The sequence below is a fragment of the Hippocampus guttulatus genome, chromosome 5 (genome assembly GCF_054856545.1).
Source record: "Hippocampus guttulatus isolate MCC_2025c chromosome 5, RoL_Hgut_1.0, whole genome shotgun sequence".
In the NCBI taxonomy this organism is placed as follows: Eukaryota; Metazoa; Chordata; class Actinopteri; order Syngnathiformes; family Syngnathidae; genus Hippocampus; species Hippocampus guttulatus.
The window spans coordinates 6,234,952-6,253,889 of record NC_141265.1 but is presented as its reverse complement, the minus strand read 5'-3'; the positions used below and the strand labels follow the sequence as shown (position 1 = coordinate 6,253,889).

At 41.2% G+C, this 18,938-nt stretch overlaps 2 protein-coding genes across 5 annotated transcripts; both read right to left on the bottom strand.

Moving 5' to 3' along the window:
• Window positions 1-654: 654 nt before the first annotated feature.
• LOC147204772 (protein limb expression 1-like) lies at window positions 655-6,043 on the bottom strand. 3 transcript variants are annotated; one of them, XM_086110750.1, is made up of 7 exons: window positions 5,591-6,034; window positions 4,930-5,118; window positions 4,335-4,502; window positions 2,759-2,899; window positions 2,571-2,666; window positions 1,709-1,786; window positions 655-1,634 (listed from the first exon to the last, which is right to left on the bottom strand). In XM_086110750.1, the coding sequence occupies exons 3-7, from the start codon at window positions 4,485-4,487 to the stop codon at window positions 1,170-1,172; spliced, it is 933 nt and encodes a 310-aa protein (XP_085966876.1). In that variant the 5' UTR covers window positions 4,488-4,502; window positions 4,930-5,118; window positions 5,591-6,034; the 3' UTR covers window positions 655-1,169. The 3 variants fall into 3 exon arrangements, with proteins under 3 accessions (XP_085966876.1, XP_085966875.1, XP_085966874.1); XM_086110749.1 differs by lacking the exon at window positions 4,930-5,118 and having other exon boundaries at window positions 2,759-2,884; window positions 4,335-4,540; window positions 5,591-6,043; XM_086110748.1 differs by lacking the exon at window positions 4,930-5,118 and having other exon boundaries at window positions 4,335-4,540; window positions 5,591-6,035.
• A 365-nt stretch (window positions 6,044-6,408) lies between these two features.
• Window positions 6,409-10,805, bottom strand: riok2 (RIO kinase 2 (yeast)). Of its 2 annotated transcripts, none has more exons than XM_086110746.1 (10): window positions 10,610-10,805; window positions 10,089-10,227; window positions 9,495-9,611; window positions 8,688-8,863; window positions 8,475-8,563; window positions 8,202-8,393; window positions 8,020-8,112; window positions 7,321-7,746; window positions 7,095-7,194; window positions 6,409-6,959 (listed from the first exon to the last, which is right to left on the bottom strand). In XM_086110746.1, exons 1-10 carry the CDS (start codon window positions 10,673-10,675, stop codon window positions 6,798-6,800), a joined length of 1,560 nt encoding a protein of 519 aa, XP_085966872.1. In that variant the 5' UTR covers window positions 10,676-10,805; the 3' UTR covers window positions 6,409-6,797. The 2 variants fall into 2 exon arrangements, with proteins under 2 accessions (XP_085966872.1, XP_085966873.1); XM_086110747.1 differs by having other exon boundaries at window positions 10,192-10,227; window positions 10,610-10,793.
• Window positions 10,806-18,938: the final 8,133 nt, after the last annotated feature.

Below are 18,938 nucleotides of genomic sequence, written 5' to 3'. Positions count from 1 at the left end.
CCGCGTTATTTTGAAATCAAAGTCAAACAGTGACACTTGATCAATAGTGTATTAATACAAACTATTCCCATGGCATATTGATGTCTATATTATTTTCCTAAAAATGTATTTTAATTGCGTAGTACACAGTTACTGTCTTTAGACGGCGAATTTGGGAATTTTGTTATCTGCTTCTGTAGCTATTAAAATTAAAATAATACAATATAACACTCAACACAACGTACTGAAGTAAATATTTATTTGTATTTTTGTTTTAATAAAATAAGATAACCTTTATTAACCCACAATTAAGAAATTTACATCGTTTTCAGCAATAATAATGGATACGGGAAATTTGAAAAAGTATGAACGAGAAGACATTTGTGCAAGAAGAACATTGCACAAAATAAAACCTAAACTATACTTCATGCATAAACTATCCCATCTACCCAAGCCAATCCAATTGTTTCTACAATATTCTAATTTATTGGGATGCACCTGTATATTTATAATAGCATATATGTTAGTATTGTTTAAAATTGTAGTCCTTGCCTGTATGGTTGTCATTTTCTTTAGCATTGTTCTTGGTGATTGCTGAATTGTTTGCAAAGCAGTTTACTCAACATAACGTGCACAGCATCAGTCAGTGCTTTAACTGATAATATGACATACGAATCTTGATCCACTATTTTATTTATTCAACGTTTCAAATAAAAATACCAAACACAAATATGTATCTACAATGATCACCATGTTGTTAACAGGAACTGACTGAGAGACAAAATGTATACACACATTTTCCCTTTTCAATGCATATAAAGAAGAGGAATCATATGGCCTGGTCTTCAAAAATGGCACGATTATGTTATTTAGATTAACAACTTTAAAATTTATGTAAATAAATGACCTGCCTCCAACCATGTTTCACAGTTGCGCTTGGGAGTCATATAAAACATCTAACATGCAAATAAAAAAAATAAAAATAAAAGCAGAAAACGACAGTGAGTTGTTTAGAGTTACGGTAAGGCTCGCCTTAAATGAAATATCGTAAGCACTCAAATAACTGCTATTGCTTATAGTGCTATCCATATATAATACTGTTTTATTACTGCATGATGACATTATTATGCCAACAGAAACATCCATGGACATGTTGTTGAGAATCTGTTGAAATTACATTTCATGTATCCTCAGGTAAATTCTGGTTTAGTGCATGCATGTGAGTGAAAAGCTAGCAGGTTGGGATAACAATCAGTGGGAATGTTCCCGCCACTATTTTCACAAATTGCTGGATTTGTGTGTTCATAGAAGGGTGGTGATGGACTGCAGGATGGCGTTATCGACACTTCTCTATCATGGGAGCACATTATTTGCAAGGGGAGTTCTTCCTTCTTGTTCTCATGTGCCTGGCTGTGGATCTTAGGTGTGTGGTGAATATATGCTTGACTGAGAGCCAAGGTGAGGATGCCCGTCTTCTCTTTGTAGAAACGCAGCTCGATGCCTCGGCGTCGGGCAAGCAGCAGCTCCTTTTGCGCTGCCTGCAGCTCCTGCCCCAGTTGGCCCGGTGACCTCTGTTCCCGCCCAAGCCAATCCAGAGCCATGCTGCTGCGCATATACTCGTCAAGACCACGCTGGGTGTAATAGGCAATCACGCTCTGAATGAGAAAAACAAGGCTTTTGCAGTAGAGATATTACTTCGAAGAAAAAAAAAAAGGCCTTTTGTCCATACCTGACGAGAGAACTGCCTCTGTCTCAGAGCTTTTAGTGTTCCATTCCAGTGCAGCAACTGAAAAACCGTCATCATCTCCTGTAGTTGTGCAACACAAGTTAAACATGCAGGTCTGCTACAGTTTATATGGCATCATTTAAGAGTAGCTTTTTATTCAAGACATCCTGAAGATAGCTATGCGTAAAAAAAAACATACTTAGTGTAGAACAGGCTCTTTGTCTGTACAACTACTTCTCTCAGAACAAGAGAGTGAGGATGTAGTAGGTGAAAATAGATCACGTATGACAGATGTATAATGTGAGGTATCAGTCACTGTTGCCCTGCCTGCTACTTTACACATCCGCATCCGATTAAATATTTCGGATACTACTGGGTGATGTCGTTCAATAGAACATAACTCAATGCTTGTGAGTGCAGACCCTTTTGTGCAATGTGTGCAAATAAATGGAGTTATGAATATGTGTGTGTACTTTAGCATCAGCTTTATTTTAGATGGAATGATCAGGAATTTATTTGTGGGTCAAAATTTCCTGATTATGTAGTGTAGCACCATCCAGTTTTGCTCCATGTGATTTATTTATAACTGCAAGCAAAAAAAATAAGAGCCATCCGTTTTCAACAACGCTTATCCTGAACAGGGTCACAGGGAGTTGCTGGAGCCTGTGCTAGATGATTTCAGGCGGAAGGCAGACTACACCCTGAACAGGTCCCCAGTCAGTCGCAGGGAACATATAGAGACAAACAACCGTTCACACTCATATCCACACCGTCACTGAGTGGGAACCAATTCCACGCTGCCCCCACACAAGTCAGGTGAGTGTACCACTACTCCATCAGCGACTTATTCAGAGGTATATTTCACCTGGAATTCCAGCATGGTCCTTCCCATGTAAGAGTGGAGAAGCAGACTGTATGTTCCTATATGCGTGCTTGAATCTTTTGCATCTTCTATAGAAACCTGGTCAGCGGCAACATGGAAGGTTAACATAAATCTTATCGACATAATCAAATACTTTTTATCCTGTTGGCCGAATGACTGTTAAAGCTCACATCACTGTCTTTGGTGGCTTGCTGCAGACTCTGAGCGATGAACTGAGGGCAGATGCGTCGACAAGGCAGCTCATTGACAAGCGAGTTCATCAGGGCTACTCGGGCGGCGTCTCGACGAGCCTCTGCCTGAGTGTTGCACAGCTGGGGATGAGTGGGTGGGTTGTGGGAAGAAAAATCAACTTTCTTTCTCAAGTCCAACATGCTCTTTCAGATATGTTTCCGTTTTACACTTCGTTGGAGATAATCACGGGATCAGAGCTCAAATCACAATGGAGAGGCAGTCACAGATAGCCAATCACATGGTGCTGGCAGCTCTGGTTTTAGTCACAATGCACACACCACGGGATTAAAGTCACTTTAACAACATTATAGGGACTATTTGGCAAGGATGGCCTATTTGTCACCCCCCCCCCCCCCCAAAAAAAATCTTCATGTAGCTTTGACCAGGAAAATGAAACCAGCTTTCATTTTCAATTCGATCAATTTGTTTTTGGGGAAATTAGTAAAAAACTAATCTGGTACAACCTCGTTTTCTTCTGCAATTTGGATACACCCCCTAACTCCAATATATGATGGTCTGACGTCAGTGGAGGAATTGGACAGAATTTAAATCACTAAATATACATCGCTTAGAATGTTCTAAAACTGCAGTGAATCGTCACCAAAATGTACGTAGATATCTCTACTTATGCCCACTTCAACCTCCGAAAATGTCAAAATTACATAATTATGACTACGACTGTTACTGACATAAGTGCCAATGTTCAGGCCAATCTACGTTCCCTTTAATTTTAAAACACCTTGAAACGGCTCTAAAATGAATCCTCCACGCATCGTAAACTCCAAATATCTTGCTTCATTAAACGTGAACTAGCCTGATGCTGTACAATGTTTACATCATGGAACAAATGAAAATAGATGTGACTTTGTTGTTGAAAAACGTCAGATTTACTTGGCCATCTTGGCAAAACAATAAATGACGCTTTCCTGCAGAAGTCAAATTTGCACAATACTTGTAAAATGTGGAATCGTTCTTAATTAAAAGGGTTCAAGTTGACATTAGTATGTGTTCAAAGTAGTAAGTAAGAAAACTTTTTTTCATATTTTCCAAAATGTCACCATTGATAGAGGATTACTATAATTACAACTCATGCTTTAAATACATTGACATCACCTTTACAACATTCCTATCTTCTAGTCAATATTTTTAGCTATTAAAACCATGAATGACTCAGCACAAATGAACACTTTTAGTGCCACATACGGAATGCTCTGTGCATTGATGGGGCATAAAAACATACACCATTAGATTCATCTAGTGCCAAAGTAAACATGTATAATTTCAACCTTAATAAAACTCTCATGAAAATATTTTAACTCAGAATATTGCATTATAATTACTGTAATATTAAACTACAGTATAGGTTTATATATGACCAGGTGCTCAGCTCACTAATTCATACATGCTAGAGATACTTTTAGTATCTATAGCAGCCTACGACAAGCACCTCGTAATGTCATTAAACACAGTCAGGTTTGCTACACAAGAAGGATATTTTTTGTTTTAATGACACACCTTATAGTTCCCAAAGCAACTTCCTCCTGGCAGTGTGACGAAGCAGACAAACGGCGGACCGGGGGAAGCAGCAGATTCATACAGGATCAGGGTCTCCATCTGGCCCGCTGGATCCCCTACAGAAGCATCTGATCCAGTGGAGGAGCCATCCATGTGACCCACCGCCTTCTGTTCCCAGAAGTTATGGAGCATGGCAACTACATTGACTTGGACACACAAGATGATGGCTCATTGCAAAGTGAGAAAAAAAATGAATTTGCACCCTTCTAAAATTCTTACTTTTTTTTTTTTTGCCTATTTCCCGCTGAATATTTTTTGATTTACCATGAAATATCATCGCTGTAAATTACAACACACAGTAAAAATCCGTATTGTGTAAGCCTTTACAGATCAAACTTAAAAAAACAAACGTGGGCATTTCACCAGAATGACGGAAGTCTGTCACTGTTTCCGTCAGTATTTCAGTACGACCCATGTGGGCCAAGTCCGTCACACACAGGCACCGCAAAAGCCGACACGCAGCCAAATAAAATAAAATACAACAGACACAAACACACGGCGTGATGATTGATGAAATAAAAACAATATGGGATACATGTCATCCAAATCTGTGGGACTGAAAGGGATGCAACGTGGTTTTATTTTCTATTTTTTTTTCTGTATTTGGCTACGTGTCAGGTGTGTGGCACTTGGGTGCGATGTAGTCCCGGTAAGTCCGTTCAGCCGCCGCATCGGACGAACTGGGTCTGCCTCAAATACTGACGGCAGCTCACTGACAGACTCACTGGACACAAGATGGCCACCTTTGTTAAAAACAAAAACATGAAAATACCAGACTAACCCCATGCGCCAGAAAAAAAGTAGACACTTTTTAAATCAGCGTCAAAAACACATTCAGGGACACACACATAAAGCCACCTCTGATTAAAATTTGCTGTTGACAATTGTTATTAGTCAGGCTTCTGCGCAACAGCATTACAACTGGTTCTGACAATCGTGTAACAGAAGAAGCATTGCTGACATTGCACCGGAAACTGTAATAAGATAACTAAAAATGCATGTTATGAACTTTCCATTCAATACAAGTTCTTATTGGGCATGGCTTTACGATACCCAATTAACCTACAGTACATCATGAAGAGCTGAATGTGGGCTTAAAAGTCTTACTAAAGTGTTCACAAACTAAGAAAGTGTATCGACAATATAGTCTTAAGCGCTTACTGTAAAGTGGAACTCTAAGTTGAAAGTTTACTTACAGTCTTTTGGGCTGAGATCGACGTAGCTCTTTGACAAGTAGGACATGATGCTGTCCTCATCTCCCACTTTATTCATCTTTCTAAAAATTCAGTCAACTTGTCTCATTCACCTGTCTCGGGCTCCACTGCCATGTCAAAGCAGGATGGCAACAACACATAGAAATAACTCAAAATCTAATGTCGAGCCCCTCTTTCATTCTCCACCTACTAAACCTCATTTCGCCTTTCCCCCTCCTCCATCTGTGGGTCCACTGAGTTTCACTCTGGTTTTTGTTTGAAGCAGACCACCTTTGTCACTCTTGCTGCCAATTAGCTGAGAGGGCCCCTCACTTGCTCCACACACAGAGGTGCAGCCCTGGAATGCTGAGCCCCTCCCATCAAGCTGTGGAGTTGGTAATCCCCGAGCACTCACTTTAAAAGCTTCATCGACATAGTTGCAAAATTAAACATAAGACATCTCAACAACCTCCTATTATCAAGGCTGCGTATTTTTGCGTTAAATTGTTTCACCACGCGCTATCATCATGATGCTAATTTAGTCCGCCAAGTGTGGGAAGGGGAGTAACAAAACACTTGTCCCACATGTTTTTGAGCCCACTGAGCTTGGGGTTTGAGCTCCATTCATCCTCTTGGAAATGAATAGCCTTTGTTCAAGTTGCAATTCACTCGCTTTCTCAATACCTCCAACAAAAATGGACCGAATTCTGAGAAACCACTCATTCGACTGCCAGATTCACTTCTTCTCTCCGTCGCTCAAAATGTTTTGACTGAAAACAGTGACCATTTCCGACATCTTTCTGGACCATGTTGATATCCTCATACTTCAATTGGAATTTATTTCACTTTGTGTTGTCATTCATGATTTGACTCAAATACAAGCTAAAGCAGCTGATTAGCTTGCACCCATATTAAATTCCAGACATGCAATAGAAATCAACATGAAAAAAAATAAATTCAATTTACATGAACATATTTCCCTCCATTGTTGTTGTTTTAAAAAGGCAGAGAAATACACATGAAGGAATTGTTTGAATGGCAATATTGCTGATGACACAGCCTCTTTGGAGTAGTCCATATTTTCATGGAATTGTATGCCGACAGTTGAGCAAACTGGGGAAGGTCCATCCCATATCTGGACTTAATGGGACGTGACTGGTCCGATCCAGTTTGTTAAGCTTATTTAGACAGACGAGGACCAGACAAGCATTCAACCCCAAAAAGTGGCGCTCTCCAAACTAGACTTAATGTTGCTTTCGTTCTCTCGTCTAGATTTCGTCACCAAGTTGGCTTCCCCCTTCTGCAGACGTCTCCTCTGCGCCGCCTTTTGTTGTTTGGTGAGCTGTCTGCGCACCTTCTGACGGACCACGTCCTGCAACACACAAAAACAACAACAGTTGGTGACTTACACAACCTGACAGACACCAGACGTGGCCGTTAAACGGTTATTTGGCAACCCAGACTCACAACTGATGGTGTCTGGACATCAGCTTTATTTCTTACTTACGGATGGGATGGTTGAGCAGCTTCCTATGCTGCCCGTTGTAGCCTCACTGTCTGTCCTCCTCCTCCTGTGTTCTGTCATCTGTAGAAGGCTTTCAGAGTCTCTGCACGACAGGAAGCAATGATTGCATTATGTGTCATTTTGCTGAAAGACTGATGAAAGAATCACAAAGGGCTACACGATGCTACTGCTGCACACAAATAATTACATCACTTTTTACTGTCAGTACCTGAAAGGTATGAACTCTTTGTTTGATGCAGAAAGGTCTGCGAGTTCAGGGAACTCATCCTGCAGCTCTTCTTCCAGGTCATTCATAGTCTTGTCAATGCACTGAACCTCGGGATCTCTCTCCTCCTCCTCTTCTTTTTTGTCACTCTCCTCCTCTTCTTTTTCACATTCCGCTTCCTCCCGTATGTCGCCATTTGTGTCGCTGACCTTCAGCCCCTCGAGTTCCAGAATTGCATTATTGTATTCAGTCACATCCACACTTGGCTCTTCGGTTTCAACGTCCTCGCCCGTCTCCTCTTTGTCGCTCTCCTCGTCGTCATCGTCTTGCTCTCCCTCAGGTCCAGCTGGATGGAACACCGCGGCATCTTCCTGCAGATCTTTGGTGAAACCACTCGCTGAGACCTCAACGTCGAGAGAACACGAGCGTCTGGAAGAAAAAAAAAAGTTTGGATACACAGAAGTCACTTCAACACAAGATAAAGACACAGACTGACGCAAAGTAATGTAGCTCCTTATAGGCAGAGGAAACACCAATCAAATATATTGATTGAACATTTTGTTAAATCTGAAGCTTAACATTAAAATGTTATGCGTTCATAAAGGGCATGAAGTGTTAAGCAACGTAACTTATTATGAACAAAAACACGACACACATTTAACTTTTAACTACAGTGCAGTTGTATTGCCAGTGAGAAAATACCTGATATCGTTGAAGGTTGGGAACAGCTCGCTCTCGTAACTATAGCGTTTTGCAAAGAAATCTCGTATGCATTTGACATCTCGATCAAAATACCTACCAAGATCAGAGAGATAAGTGAAAAATCAAGGGTTTGCAATTGTTCACTCATCGGAAAGGCTGCGTTCGCGGCCACGTGTACTTACCATTCAGCATTCGGGTGTGAGGTGGATACCATCTGAGGGAAGTCAATCATTGTGATGTGGTCCTGGTCATCTAGCATCAGGTTGAACTCGTTGAAATCTCCATGAATCAGGCCGTGGTTGGCCATTTTGACGATGAGCTCCATAAACTCGCTGTACAGGGCGGGTGGATCTTGCAGCTCATGCACCTGACACCTGATATGAGGATGGAGACAATTCATGATAAGTTCTGCGACGAGAAGTGATTACAGAAACAGAGATGGCTTGTTTCCATACAGTGGATATCCACTGATGAGCTCCATTACGACCGCATGTCTGTTGTAGTCCACCGGCTTGGGCACGGGGAAGCCTCGGTCATAGAGTGCCTGGGAAAGAATGAGTCAATATACACAATGCAACAAATTCAGCTACACTTCCACTGCAACCTGATGAGGAATTATATTCCACATAAGATGCATAAGACTGACAGTGCGGCATGGTTTGCATTACCTTCATGTAGGCAAACTCCTTCATGGCAGAGAGGCGAGAGAGATAGAGCCAGGACATGTTCTTCCTGTGCTTATGGTAATCTCTCTTATTCTTGAGGTTTCTGAAGGAGGTGCGACCCAATCTGTGAAGCTTCAGAGCATACTGCTCCCCATCTTCATTTGCCACAATATAAATATCTGAAGGAATGAAACACAAAAGATCCGTTTCACACACGGCATAGGTGTACAACTGCGGAAGCCAAATCACTACTCTGACATGACTTAGATTTGTTCTTGGTTTTACTGTTTGGTGCTTTCTACCGCCTTTATTACCGATTTGTCTTACTGTTTATTGTGCATGTTAAATTGCTCCATGTACAGCACTTTGTATGCAGCGATGGCTGTTTGAAAGTGCTCTATAAATACTGTTGACTTGACTTGACTACTGGCATACCGTCAATGGACACTTTTATGAGGTAGAGCTTGAAAATGTAATGAAATCCAATACAGCGTGTGAAAAAAATGTACAAACGCAACAATGCGCAATTGTTATGCATACTGCTGAGCGATGTGTTTATGTGCTTGGGGTTTGTACCGGCGCACCACTGCACTACACCATCATGCGAACTGTTTTATTTTGTTTGCCTTGTGACATGATATGGCTCCAAATATTAATAGTAAACATGTCAAAACATGTCTTCATTTGAAACCAGTGCATGGCACACAAAAAGTGGGAAACTGCTATTCTGTGCTGAAAGAAAAACGTCAATGATGTCATCAATTAATCAACTTTTGACTTTTAGCACATTATTGTAGACGAAAACTTAACCTGACTCTTTTCCAACACCCATTTGGTTTCCAACTGAAGCAATAACATCTCTGGAAGACAAGGTCTTGAGGGCTAAGTAGTCATATCCTCCGAAGTTCAATCTGTAGCCTTGCACAGCTGAAATATATACACATCAAATTAGAACAAAACATAGGACATACATTCTTAGATCAAAACAACCAAAGCATACAAGGTAGCAAAATAATCATGAACTTAGAATGTTATGGCTGCAATATGGTCTAAAGAAGCTGGGACAGGGTCAGATTTACCACTGTGTTACATCACCTTTTCTTTTAAGAGCATTCAATAAATATTTGGGAAGAGAGGGCCCTAATTGTTGAAGCTTTGTAAGTGGAATTCATAACTTTTTTCCCTTAGGAATTCCAGACTGCAATGTGAACATTTCCATAACTTCCAAATGGGAGGTATGGAAATGATTTATTGAAGTGTTAAAAAAAAGTTAAGATTGGTAGATATTTTCACGACTGGAAATGCTATGAATTGATTTTTTTTTTTTTGGTTGCAAGATGGCTTTCTTATGTCATGTCGGTCTTTTTGTTTTGTTGAAAAAAGAAAAAAAAAAGATGAGGTTACTCTTTGTGCGTTCGTAGGCCACAAGTTTATGTTTGACCAGCTCTCGGAGGATCTTGTTGCAGCCACCGTGTTTGAGGCTGGCAATGGATGAGAGGAGACTCACTGGAACAATCTCATGGTTCTTCATTCCCATCTCAACCTAAAAGCAGAGGTGTGATAATATGTTGACATTTACAAAAAAAAAAACATTCAAAAGTTACGTTTGTGAGTGAGCGGAAATCAGTTTTCCACTGTCAAATAAAGTCTCGAGACAGTGTCAATGGTGATTAATTCAAACATTTTCAAAACACCCACTGTAATGTAATTCGTTCTTCATATCATCCAACCAAACGTTTGCCTACTTGACACTCAATAAAATATCGTACAGTATTTCCCAGTGACAATCTGCGAACCACTTAAAAGGGTCCATTTTACGTTATGACCCAAAATCTGAGAAAGGCTTCCCCTGAAAGAATTCAGCCTAGCCGAAGCTAACTCAGCTGGATATAGCAGACAGCATGGACATGAGAAATATACTTTACCGCCGTGAGAACCCGAAAGTCATCTCGAGACAAGTATCTCAACACCACCACATTAAGCTTTCCCATGTTTTAAACGGGGAGTCTGTGTCAAATAATTATTCCAAATATGACCCTCGTGAGGTTAAGCAGCTCAGATAATGTATGGATGAATGTCAAAACAAGATGTACATTTCTTTTTGTAAACACATGGACATAGCGGAAGTTGAGGAGCGGAAATGACGTCGTGTTGGTGGTGAAGCTTGTAAGTCGACAAAAGGAAAGTGAGCACCATCTCGTGGCCAAAATAACATTCACCGTTTTGATCAGATTTGATTTGGCTTCTGCTGTAAAGGGTACAGTATGGGCATTTTTTTTCTCAGTCATTATCAGAGCACAAAGAAACCTTTAATTAGCGTAGTAGACTAATTCTAAGTGAGTAGACTCACTTAGCATTAATTTATCCAAATTTACAGTCAAGCAAGCATTCAATTACCACGTTAGGGAGAGGTGTGGTAGCTTTGAACAGTGTACAGAGAAATAAAGGGAATGAGCAAAAAGACCTCAGTCTGTGTCAAACTCAAGGCCCAGTGACCAGATCCGGCCCGCCACATCATTTTATGTGGCCCGTGGAAGCAAATCATGTGTGTCAAGTTTCTTTGCTTCAGCAGCAAATTTGAGGTACGTAGCTTGATATTCCACCCCTCTACCAACACCCCCAACCCCATCTTGTGCCCCCGCCCCCCATTTCACCAACATTTACTCATACAGACATACACTAAAATTACTGTAGTGCATAGCTGCTCCATGCAGAATTTAGTCAGGCATGTCACAATCCTACAAGGTGCTAAATTATACATTCGCCCCCTTTGTAAAAGAGTGATCAAAACACCGGGGACACGTCAATGCAACTCAATCAGATGTTACACAAACGTAAAAGGAAAAAATGCAAACTTCATGCAGACAGGCCAGAGCTGAGAGTTGAACCCAGAAAGGGAGAGGTCACTATGTCATCGTGCTACCCACAAAAAAACAAAAACATGTCCTCCAAATACTGTACACTAGTATATGTAAGTCAACCTATCTATATACAACGTTACATACAGTACTGTATTTATTGTCAAAAGTTCCTTGTAGTAAGCCATATTGATGTTAGATGGCGCTGTGACACAGGTTGAGTGGGTAAAGAACTGCTCTCTTTGTCCCATGATTGCCTCGGTTTGAAATCGAGTTTTGACTAGCTGGGTGGCCTGTTGTTTGATTAATACCGTATTCCTGATGGTCTTTGTGATATTTGGCAGTGATGCTAACCTTTTCATTAAACATGTTGACTTGAATGCACTTAATCTATAGCATTCCACATATGGATTGTCATGTTGTTTTCCTGTCACATAAGACTTCATTCATCATGCTTCCTCAAGTTTTTTTGTTGTTGTTTTTACATAACCTTCACATTCACTCTTTTGGTGCTGAAACGGGAGCGCATGATCACTGTTTGATTTAATTCGATCTGGTCATAATTCCTGATTAAATTATCATATCTCATGGGAAGTCAGTTAAGATTTTTATGCTACAAATACATTATTTAAGAATATTTTCATGGTTTGGTTCAAGATAAGATACTCACAAACAAAGTTCAATGTTTTTCTGCAGCTCAACATTTAGGGGCCAAATGGTTTTCGTAAACCATTTCACAGTCGTTGAGTGAGACAAGGAGAGCAGGCGTAGGGAATTGAAAATGGTGCAAAATCCACTCTGCACACAAAGCAGTTGCCTTTCACTCCCGCTGTGTCATCTTCCTCCGTTTCTCTGCTTTTCCTTTTGTCTCTGATGTTCAAAATGGATTTCATCCGACTGTAGAGCAGCCTGAGATGTATTCACCTCTTTTTAAATGTATTTATGCACTCATCTGTGCCCTTTATACCCCACGTTTATTGTTTAAAATATGCTTGACCCCTATCCATTTCGGGTCCATGGGGGGATGAATATCCACCGTGCACCTCCAGTGGTCTTTGATGAGAAATTAATGAGCCTCTCGTTAGCTGCGGATGAAAGTGCAAGCTAGATAGGTCAAAGTGATGAAAGAGTCTTTAGCGATCCAACTGAAGTCAAGTGATCATGATTTTTTGATGTAGATGAATGACGGAACCTTTCCCATGTCATTTCATTCAAACCATGAAAGGGATATGTGTACATATGATGTTCATAATGCATGAACGCTGCTGAATCCGAAATCAGCCCGACAAATATGTGCTTTAGACGACGCTCTGTAGTTTGATGAACATATCTCTTCATTTTAATGCCACTCAAGAGAAAAAAACACAACCAGTTTGGGTTATAAAGTGCTGTGTTATTGCATGTTCTCCGATGTAAAAATATGGTCATGATAAATCATTCCAAACCTAAAAAACCCCCAAAACAAAACAAACAAACAAACAAAATAAAAACCTATAACATGTGCACTTAAATTGGAAAAAGAAAGAACTGCTCAAGGGGAACTGTAAAAAACAAAACATGTGGAAACTCAAACAGATGATTATTAAAATGCTATTTTCTATTTCAGTTCTTTGGAGTCTGTGAGCTTGGCACAGCTTCAATTGGCAGTAAGTGGCCATTCTTCCTTGCAAAATCTTTCAGATTGCGAGGACACCTTTTGAATACTGACCTCATGGTTACCTCAGTCAAGTGAAGTCATGGTTTTGTTAATTTGTATGCATGTTTGGGATATTTGTCATGCCTAAAGGTGAACTTAAGCTTGAGGTTTTTGGCCCAAATTGACTGCTATTTGGAGCTGTTCTCTCAGTCTTGACCAAAGTCAACAATGGAGTGGCTTCACCAGAAGAAAATTGCACATTCATAGGATTACCATTATTTTTGAAATATTTTGGAAATGATTAATGAATGTCTCATTTCTTGACAGTCCCATCGTCCCCATCGGTTTCACAGAGGATGTTTGCGCATTACAGATATGACCAATTTGAAAGCTAATATACACACCTAGACTCCTACTTTGTGGGGACGATCCATTAAATTGTTTTCTTGTTGTCTTCCATCAGTGAGAAGTGCTGGGAGAATACTAAACGGAGGACACTGGAGAAGCTCAGGTAAGTCTTGACCAACAAGAGCAGGCTTTGTTTCTTAATGGTATCACTGCTGTTGTCTTTGTCCAGCGGCTGAGCGTGTTCGTGTGTGTGCCTGTGTTTGGAAACATTGCATATGATTAGATCAGAGCTCAGGATAGCAGATCTACTTACGTAGTTTTGTTCTGATGGAAACCCCCTTCCTGAAACAACATTTGGCTTTCACGAGTGACAAGGCAGAAGCTAGTAAATGAGGAGCTTGATTTGAAAAATGAGGGGGTGGCATAACCTGCACTGGAACCTTCCAATATAGCGTAACATTTTGGTGTATACATCGGCACACTCTGCTTTACCTCTTTTGGCTTTTGGATTCTTGTCTTTCTATCTTCTTCTTTATTACCTGAGAGTTGAAAACAAAACACTGAATTGCCAAAAGGGGATAAAGAAAGTAAAAAAAAAATCGGAATCAGGAAGGTATCCTACCATGGCAAATGCAAAAGACTTCCTCTAAAAATAGAAGACATACCTGTATGTGTCATAAAAAATACTTATCATTTTTGAATTTCATTGAGGAAACGTGGTCGGCTGCTTGATGACAAGGTACAATTAGTGCTCTTTCTGGGGAAACACATGCACTTTGCACTTACTTTTTTTAGACTTGGGGCTCAAGTTGCCAGCCCTAAGCTCTACCCCTCATCACCATGGTAACAAAAGGAGAAAGGAGAGAATCATGGAGGAGAATCAGGAACAGATTTAATGTCTTTGTATTTCAAACCAATTATCGAAGTAAAATTCGATGAAACTCGCCATCTGTTCTTGATTTTCATCCATGATTCTCTCCTTGCCGAAGTAGTGTCATCTCTCAATCAGCCGTGCATGAGAGTGAAGCGGACATTAGCCAAGCTGACCCGGAAGTACAAAATCGCACATTTAAACGAAAGCGTCCCATCCATCCATCCATTTTCGGAACCGCTTGATCCTCACTAGGGTCGTGGGGGGTGCTGGAGCCTATCCCAGCCATCTCCGGGCAGTAGGCGGGGGACACCCTGAATCAGTTGCCAGCCAATCGCAGGGCACACAGAGACGAACAACCATCCACGCCCACACTCACACCTAGGGACAATTTAGAGCGTCCAATCAGCCTGACATGCATGGTTTTGGAATGTGGGTGGAAACCGGAGCACCCGGAGAAAACCCACGCAGGCCCGGGGAGAACATGCAAACTCCACACAGGGAGGCCGGAGCTGGAATCGAACCCGGTACCTCTGCACTGTGAAGCCGACGTGCTAACCACTGGACTACCGGGCCGCCCACGAAAGCGTCCCCCTCTCAAATAAATAAATAAATAAATAAAATAAAAAAGAATGCGATATCCCGCATTCCTTACGAGGGAACACAATCTTTGCAAGGGAACACAATCTTTGCGAGGGAATGCAAAGTTGTTTTTTCTTCCATGTCCCCTTAGGGGCTCCGTAGTTTTGGCTCCTATTTTAGTGATGTTCGACATATTTTCAAAATGAATACAAATGATGGATTAGATGTTGGCAAGGGAAGGTCTTTGAAAAAAAATCTTCCAAAATGTGTGCATGTGTGTTTTAAGTACAAGTGATGTAGCAGTGTCCTATAGATAATACGATACCATGTCAGAGTGATTGAGAGTGTAGTGAACAGTCAACCCCCCCCCCCCCCACACACACACACAACACACACACATTGTTAATCCCTGGTAATGGGATCAGTGAGTGATTGCTCGTGCGTCAGTCACACTGCAGCTGTAACTGTGCACAACCGTCCAAAAACACACTCACGCACTCGCCCGCACGCATGCACACGCACACACCATCTCGAGGCTGATTTGTATCACAGGAAGGGGAAAGCTGCTCTGTATCTCAGAGGTTACTGTTGTTCAGGCCATCAGATAGCAGCTACATGATGTGTGTGTGTGTGTGTGTGTACGTGTGTCAGCGTGCGTATGCTCATTGGTGTCTATGCGCTTGCGTGTGTCGGAATCACCGCACGCGTGAGTGTGTCTGTGTGTCTGCTTCAATAACATTAACTCCTGCAGGCGTGAAATGAGAGCGTCCCCCTCGATCTGTTTTTAGGAGCTGAGTGAAACTAACCCAATATGTGGTTTAAGCCTTTCACGCTGCTTGATACTGAGCTGAATAACGGGGGCGAGGCTCGACATGTTTGATTCCGATTTCAGTCTTAATCTGACACTATGCACAAAAAAATAAAATAAATATTGTGTGATATTTCATCTAAGGTTCTGAGAACGAGTTATTTCCTCAGGGCTTTTGTTCTGGCAGTGGGGGAGTTGGTGAAACATGCATGCTTGCACATACTGTATGTATAATATTTTCCCGTAACAGCTGTTTTGAATTTATTTGAATCAGCACCCCAAAAATTATGCTTGCCTGTTTGCACTGGCAGACACGACTTGTTGTTTAAGGCTCACCTGCAGTTAGCGTAGTGACTGTCAACGCCACTCGGGAAAGCGGATTGTACAATATGAAAAAAAGCAACTTTTTCCTTTCTGGTATTTTCACATCATATCATTTTCATATCATGTTATTTGTTATTAAATTCTTCCTTGAGCTCTGAGTAGGTAGGGAGAGAGGAGAAATGATCCACCCGTGCAACAAGACTGTATCACAGTAATCACACCGCAAAGGATACTGGGTAATTCAGTTACAAATGTCAAGAGCGTAAATCACCTTCCATCAACCCTGCTTTTTCATTGGCTTGTTGTCCTGCTCGAAGTATTTCAATAGTTCCTTATCATCCTGACTGCCTGTGCCTGACTGTTACTAAGGAGTTGTTCCTACATTGGGCTCGCTCTCATCTTCTTGCTAATTAGAATATCAAAGTGGATGTAGTAAAGCATTGTTGTCAAACTCAAGGCCCGGGGGCCAGATCTGGCCCGCCACATCATTTTATGTGGCCCGCGAAAGCAGATCAAACGTCAACTTCCATGATGCTTTCTAAAATGTCTACCAAAAGTTACGATTCTCATGTAATAAATAAGAGAGATATTCTAAGCATTTTCTTGTTACCAAACCCCTTGTGATAGTAAACAAGAGTTGAACCACCAGTAATTCTTGACTTCTTTATATGGTTTCAGTCACAACGGCCCCTGACAAAAATGAGTTTGACACCCCTGTCGTAAAGTGTCCAGTAAATGCATATTGAATGTGACTGACTGCTGGAACAATAAGATAGACGTGTACAATCTACAGTAATAATAACAGATTTGAACCAAAAACAAACATTCAAACAATAAAACCAACAATTTGGTGGCAAAACGTTGACGTAAACCTTACATGTGAGCAGACCATGTCTAACACATGGTAGGCACTAGGCAGCTGGACTAACGCGACTTTGTTTCATTCACAAGTATGCGAACTGTAAGCATCAAACCCTTTGAATCATTGTCATATAGCTGTGAAATAAGAAGACGCTTTGATTGGCCGTGACTGAAGTTAGCCGTGACCACTCCAGCAGCGGCGCAACCTTCCCCCGAGCAAATCTGCCGGCCTGTACTCATCTGCAAAACCACCACGATCAGGTCCAACCCGCTTTTGCTCCGTTATGCCACGTACCGGGGAGGATTTACACCGGTCATGGAAATAGAGCCGCAGATGTTAAGGCCCTTAATTTTTTTTCTCCTACACTACACGGCAGACAGCTAGCGTTCTTCAAACACAAACTCCATCACACCCCATCACTCACTGTGAGAGGAGTGCTAATGATTACGTTGTAAGTGCATCACTCTCAAGGCACACTCATCAGCTTCCATCATTCTGACCTGTACTCCGGTGCAAATGTAGTTTGATTCCACACTATTTATCCAATTGCTTCCATACTCATGGACACGAAGGTCAACAGGTTCTTGGCCAATTACTTTTTAATGGTGACTGAGGAGCTACCACGGGTTCGCCTGGAGCAAGTTCAACAATCAATTTGCAACAAACCTCTTGACGTCAGAGCAAAACCTTAGACCTCTTCATGTACTCGCAGACAAAATGTGTACCGCATATTGAACAAAGAACAAGAGGCGGGTGAAGAAGGTGTAAGAAGCATACAAATGATAAACTTGGAAGACCATACCACCTTGAAGGTCGGCTGTTCAGGGGCCACTATGGGTCACAGTGTGGTTTTTCAGTAAATAGTCAGAGTCTGTGCGGCATACTCCCGGGTGGGCATGCAAGGTGGACGGTTATACAATATTTTCGAAGCGTGTGAGTCCAGGTGGATTTATCCAGGTTAAAGGTTTTTTGTCAAAGCTGAGATCAGATCGATGCAGCCCTAATCTCAGGCGTGATGTGATTGATGACCTCATATTCCCACGACAGAGACCGTGCTCATCGACCTCTTCTGGGTGTGAGCGATACGCTTGTCTCCAAACAAACATCCACGCGTTATGTTCACGTCACCCAAAGAATTGATTTTGATGATGTAAGAGCCTTTCGGTTATCACAATTGGCCAGTGGACACACGGGCTCAGAAAAAAATAATAGAAGCTAAAAATATTTGATGCCATCTGTTATCTTTGAGATTTCCACACGTGTTTTAAAGTGAAATCCCTTCTTCTTAATTGCTGTTGTCTCTGTGGGGGCTAAAAGGCAAACTATCGCTTGTTCTCTATGTATAACACCAACAATGGAAAAAACAGCACCGCATGGAAGCGTGTTTGTATTATTTGTTATAATGACACCTGTAGGCTATGCATGTATTGTTTTTGCCCAGTGAGCGAATAAATGGCACAGTGCTATGTGAGTATAATCTGTTTTTTATTATGTTGTCCTGGAGTGTGCAGTCTATTGCTTTATTGCTTTCCGACAACGTCATGCACGGTTCCAGAAACTTAATTTTAATTCCTGTTAATGGCTTTGCTGTCTTTGTCTGCCAGGATGTGCCAGGCTTCATAGAATGAACGAAATGTTGTTTGCATATTCCGTTTACAGCCCTGATTTGCTCTTCCTCTTGTTAAAAAACAAACAAAAAAACAACAAAAAAAACAATCTAATGAAGCAATGGTGTTTTTATAATTTAAAAAGTGGTTGAAAAAAAAATCAACCCTTTATTTGGATGGCATACCTCTGGTGGGATTGCACATATTAGTTCTAATTTATCTTCCAACTGCAATATAAAAAAAGAGCAGGTCACAAAGAGTCACTGTGATTTATGATAAAACATTACAATTAACCTCATGGGGCACAACCATTTTTGCTCTAAAACCCGACAATATTCAGCAGACACCTGTCGCAATG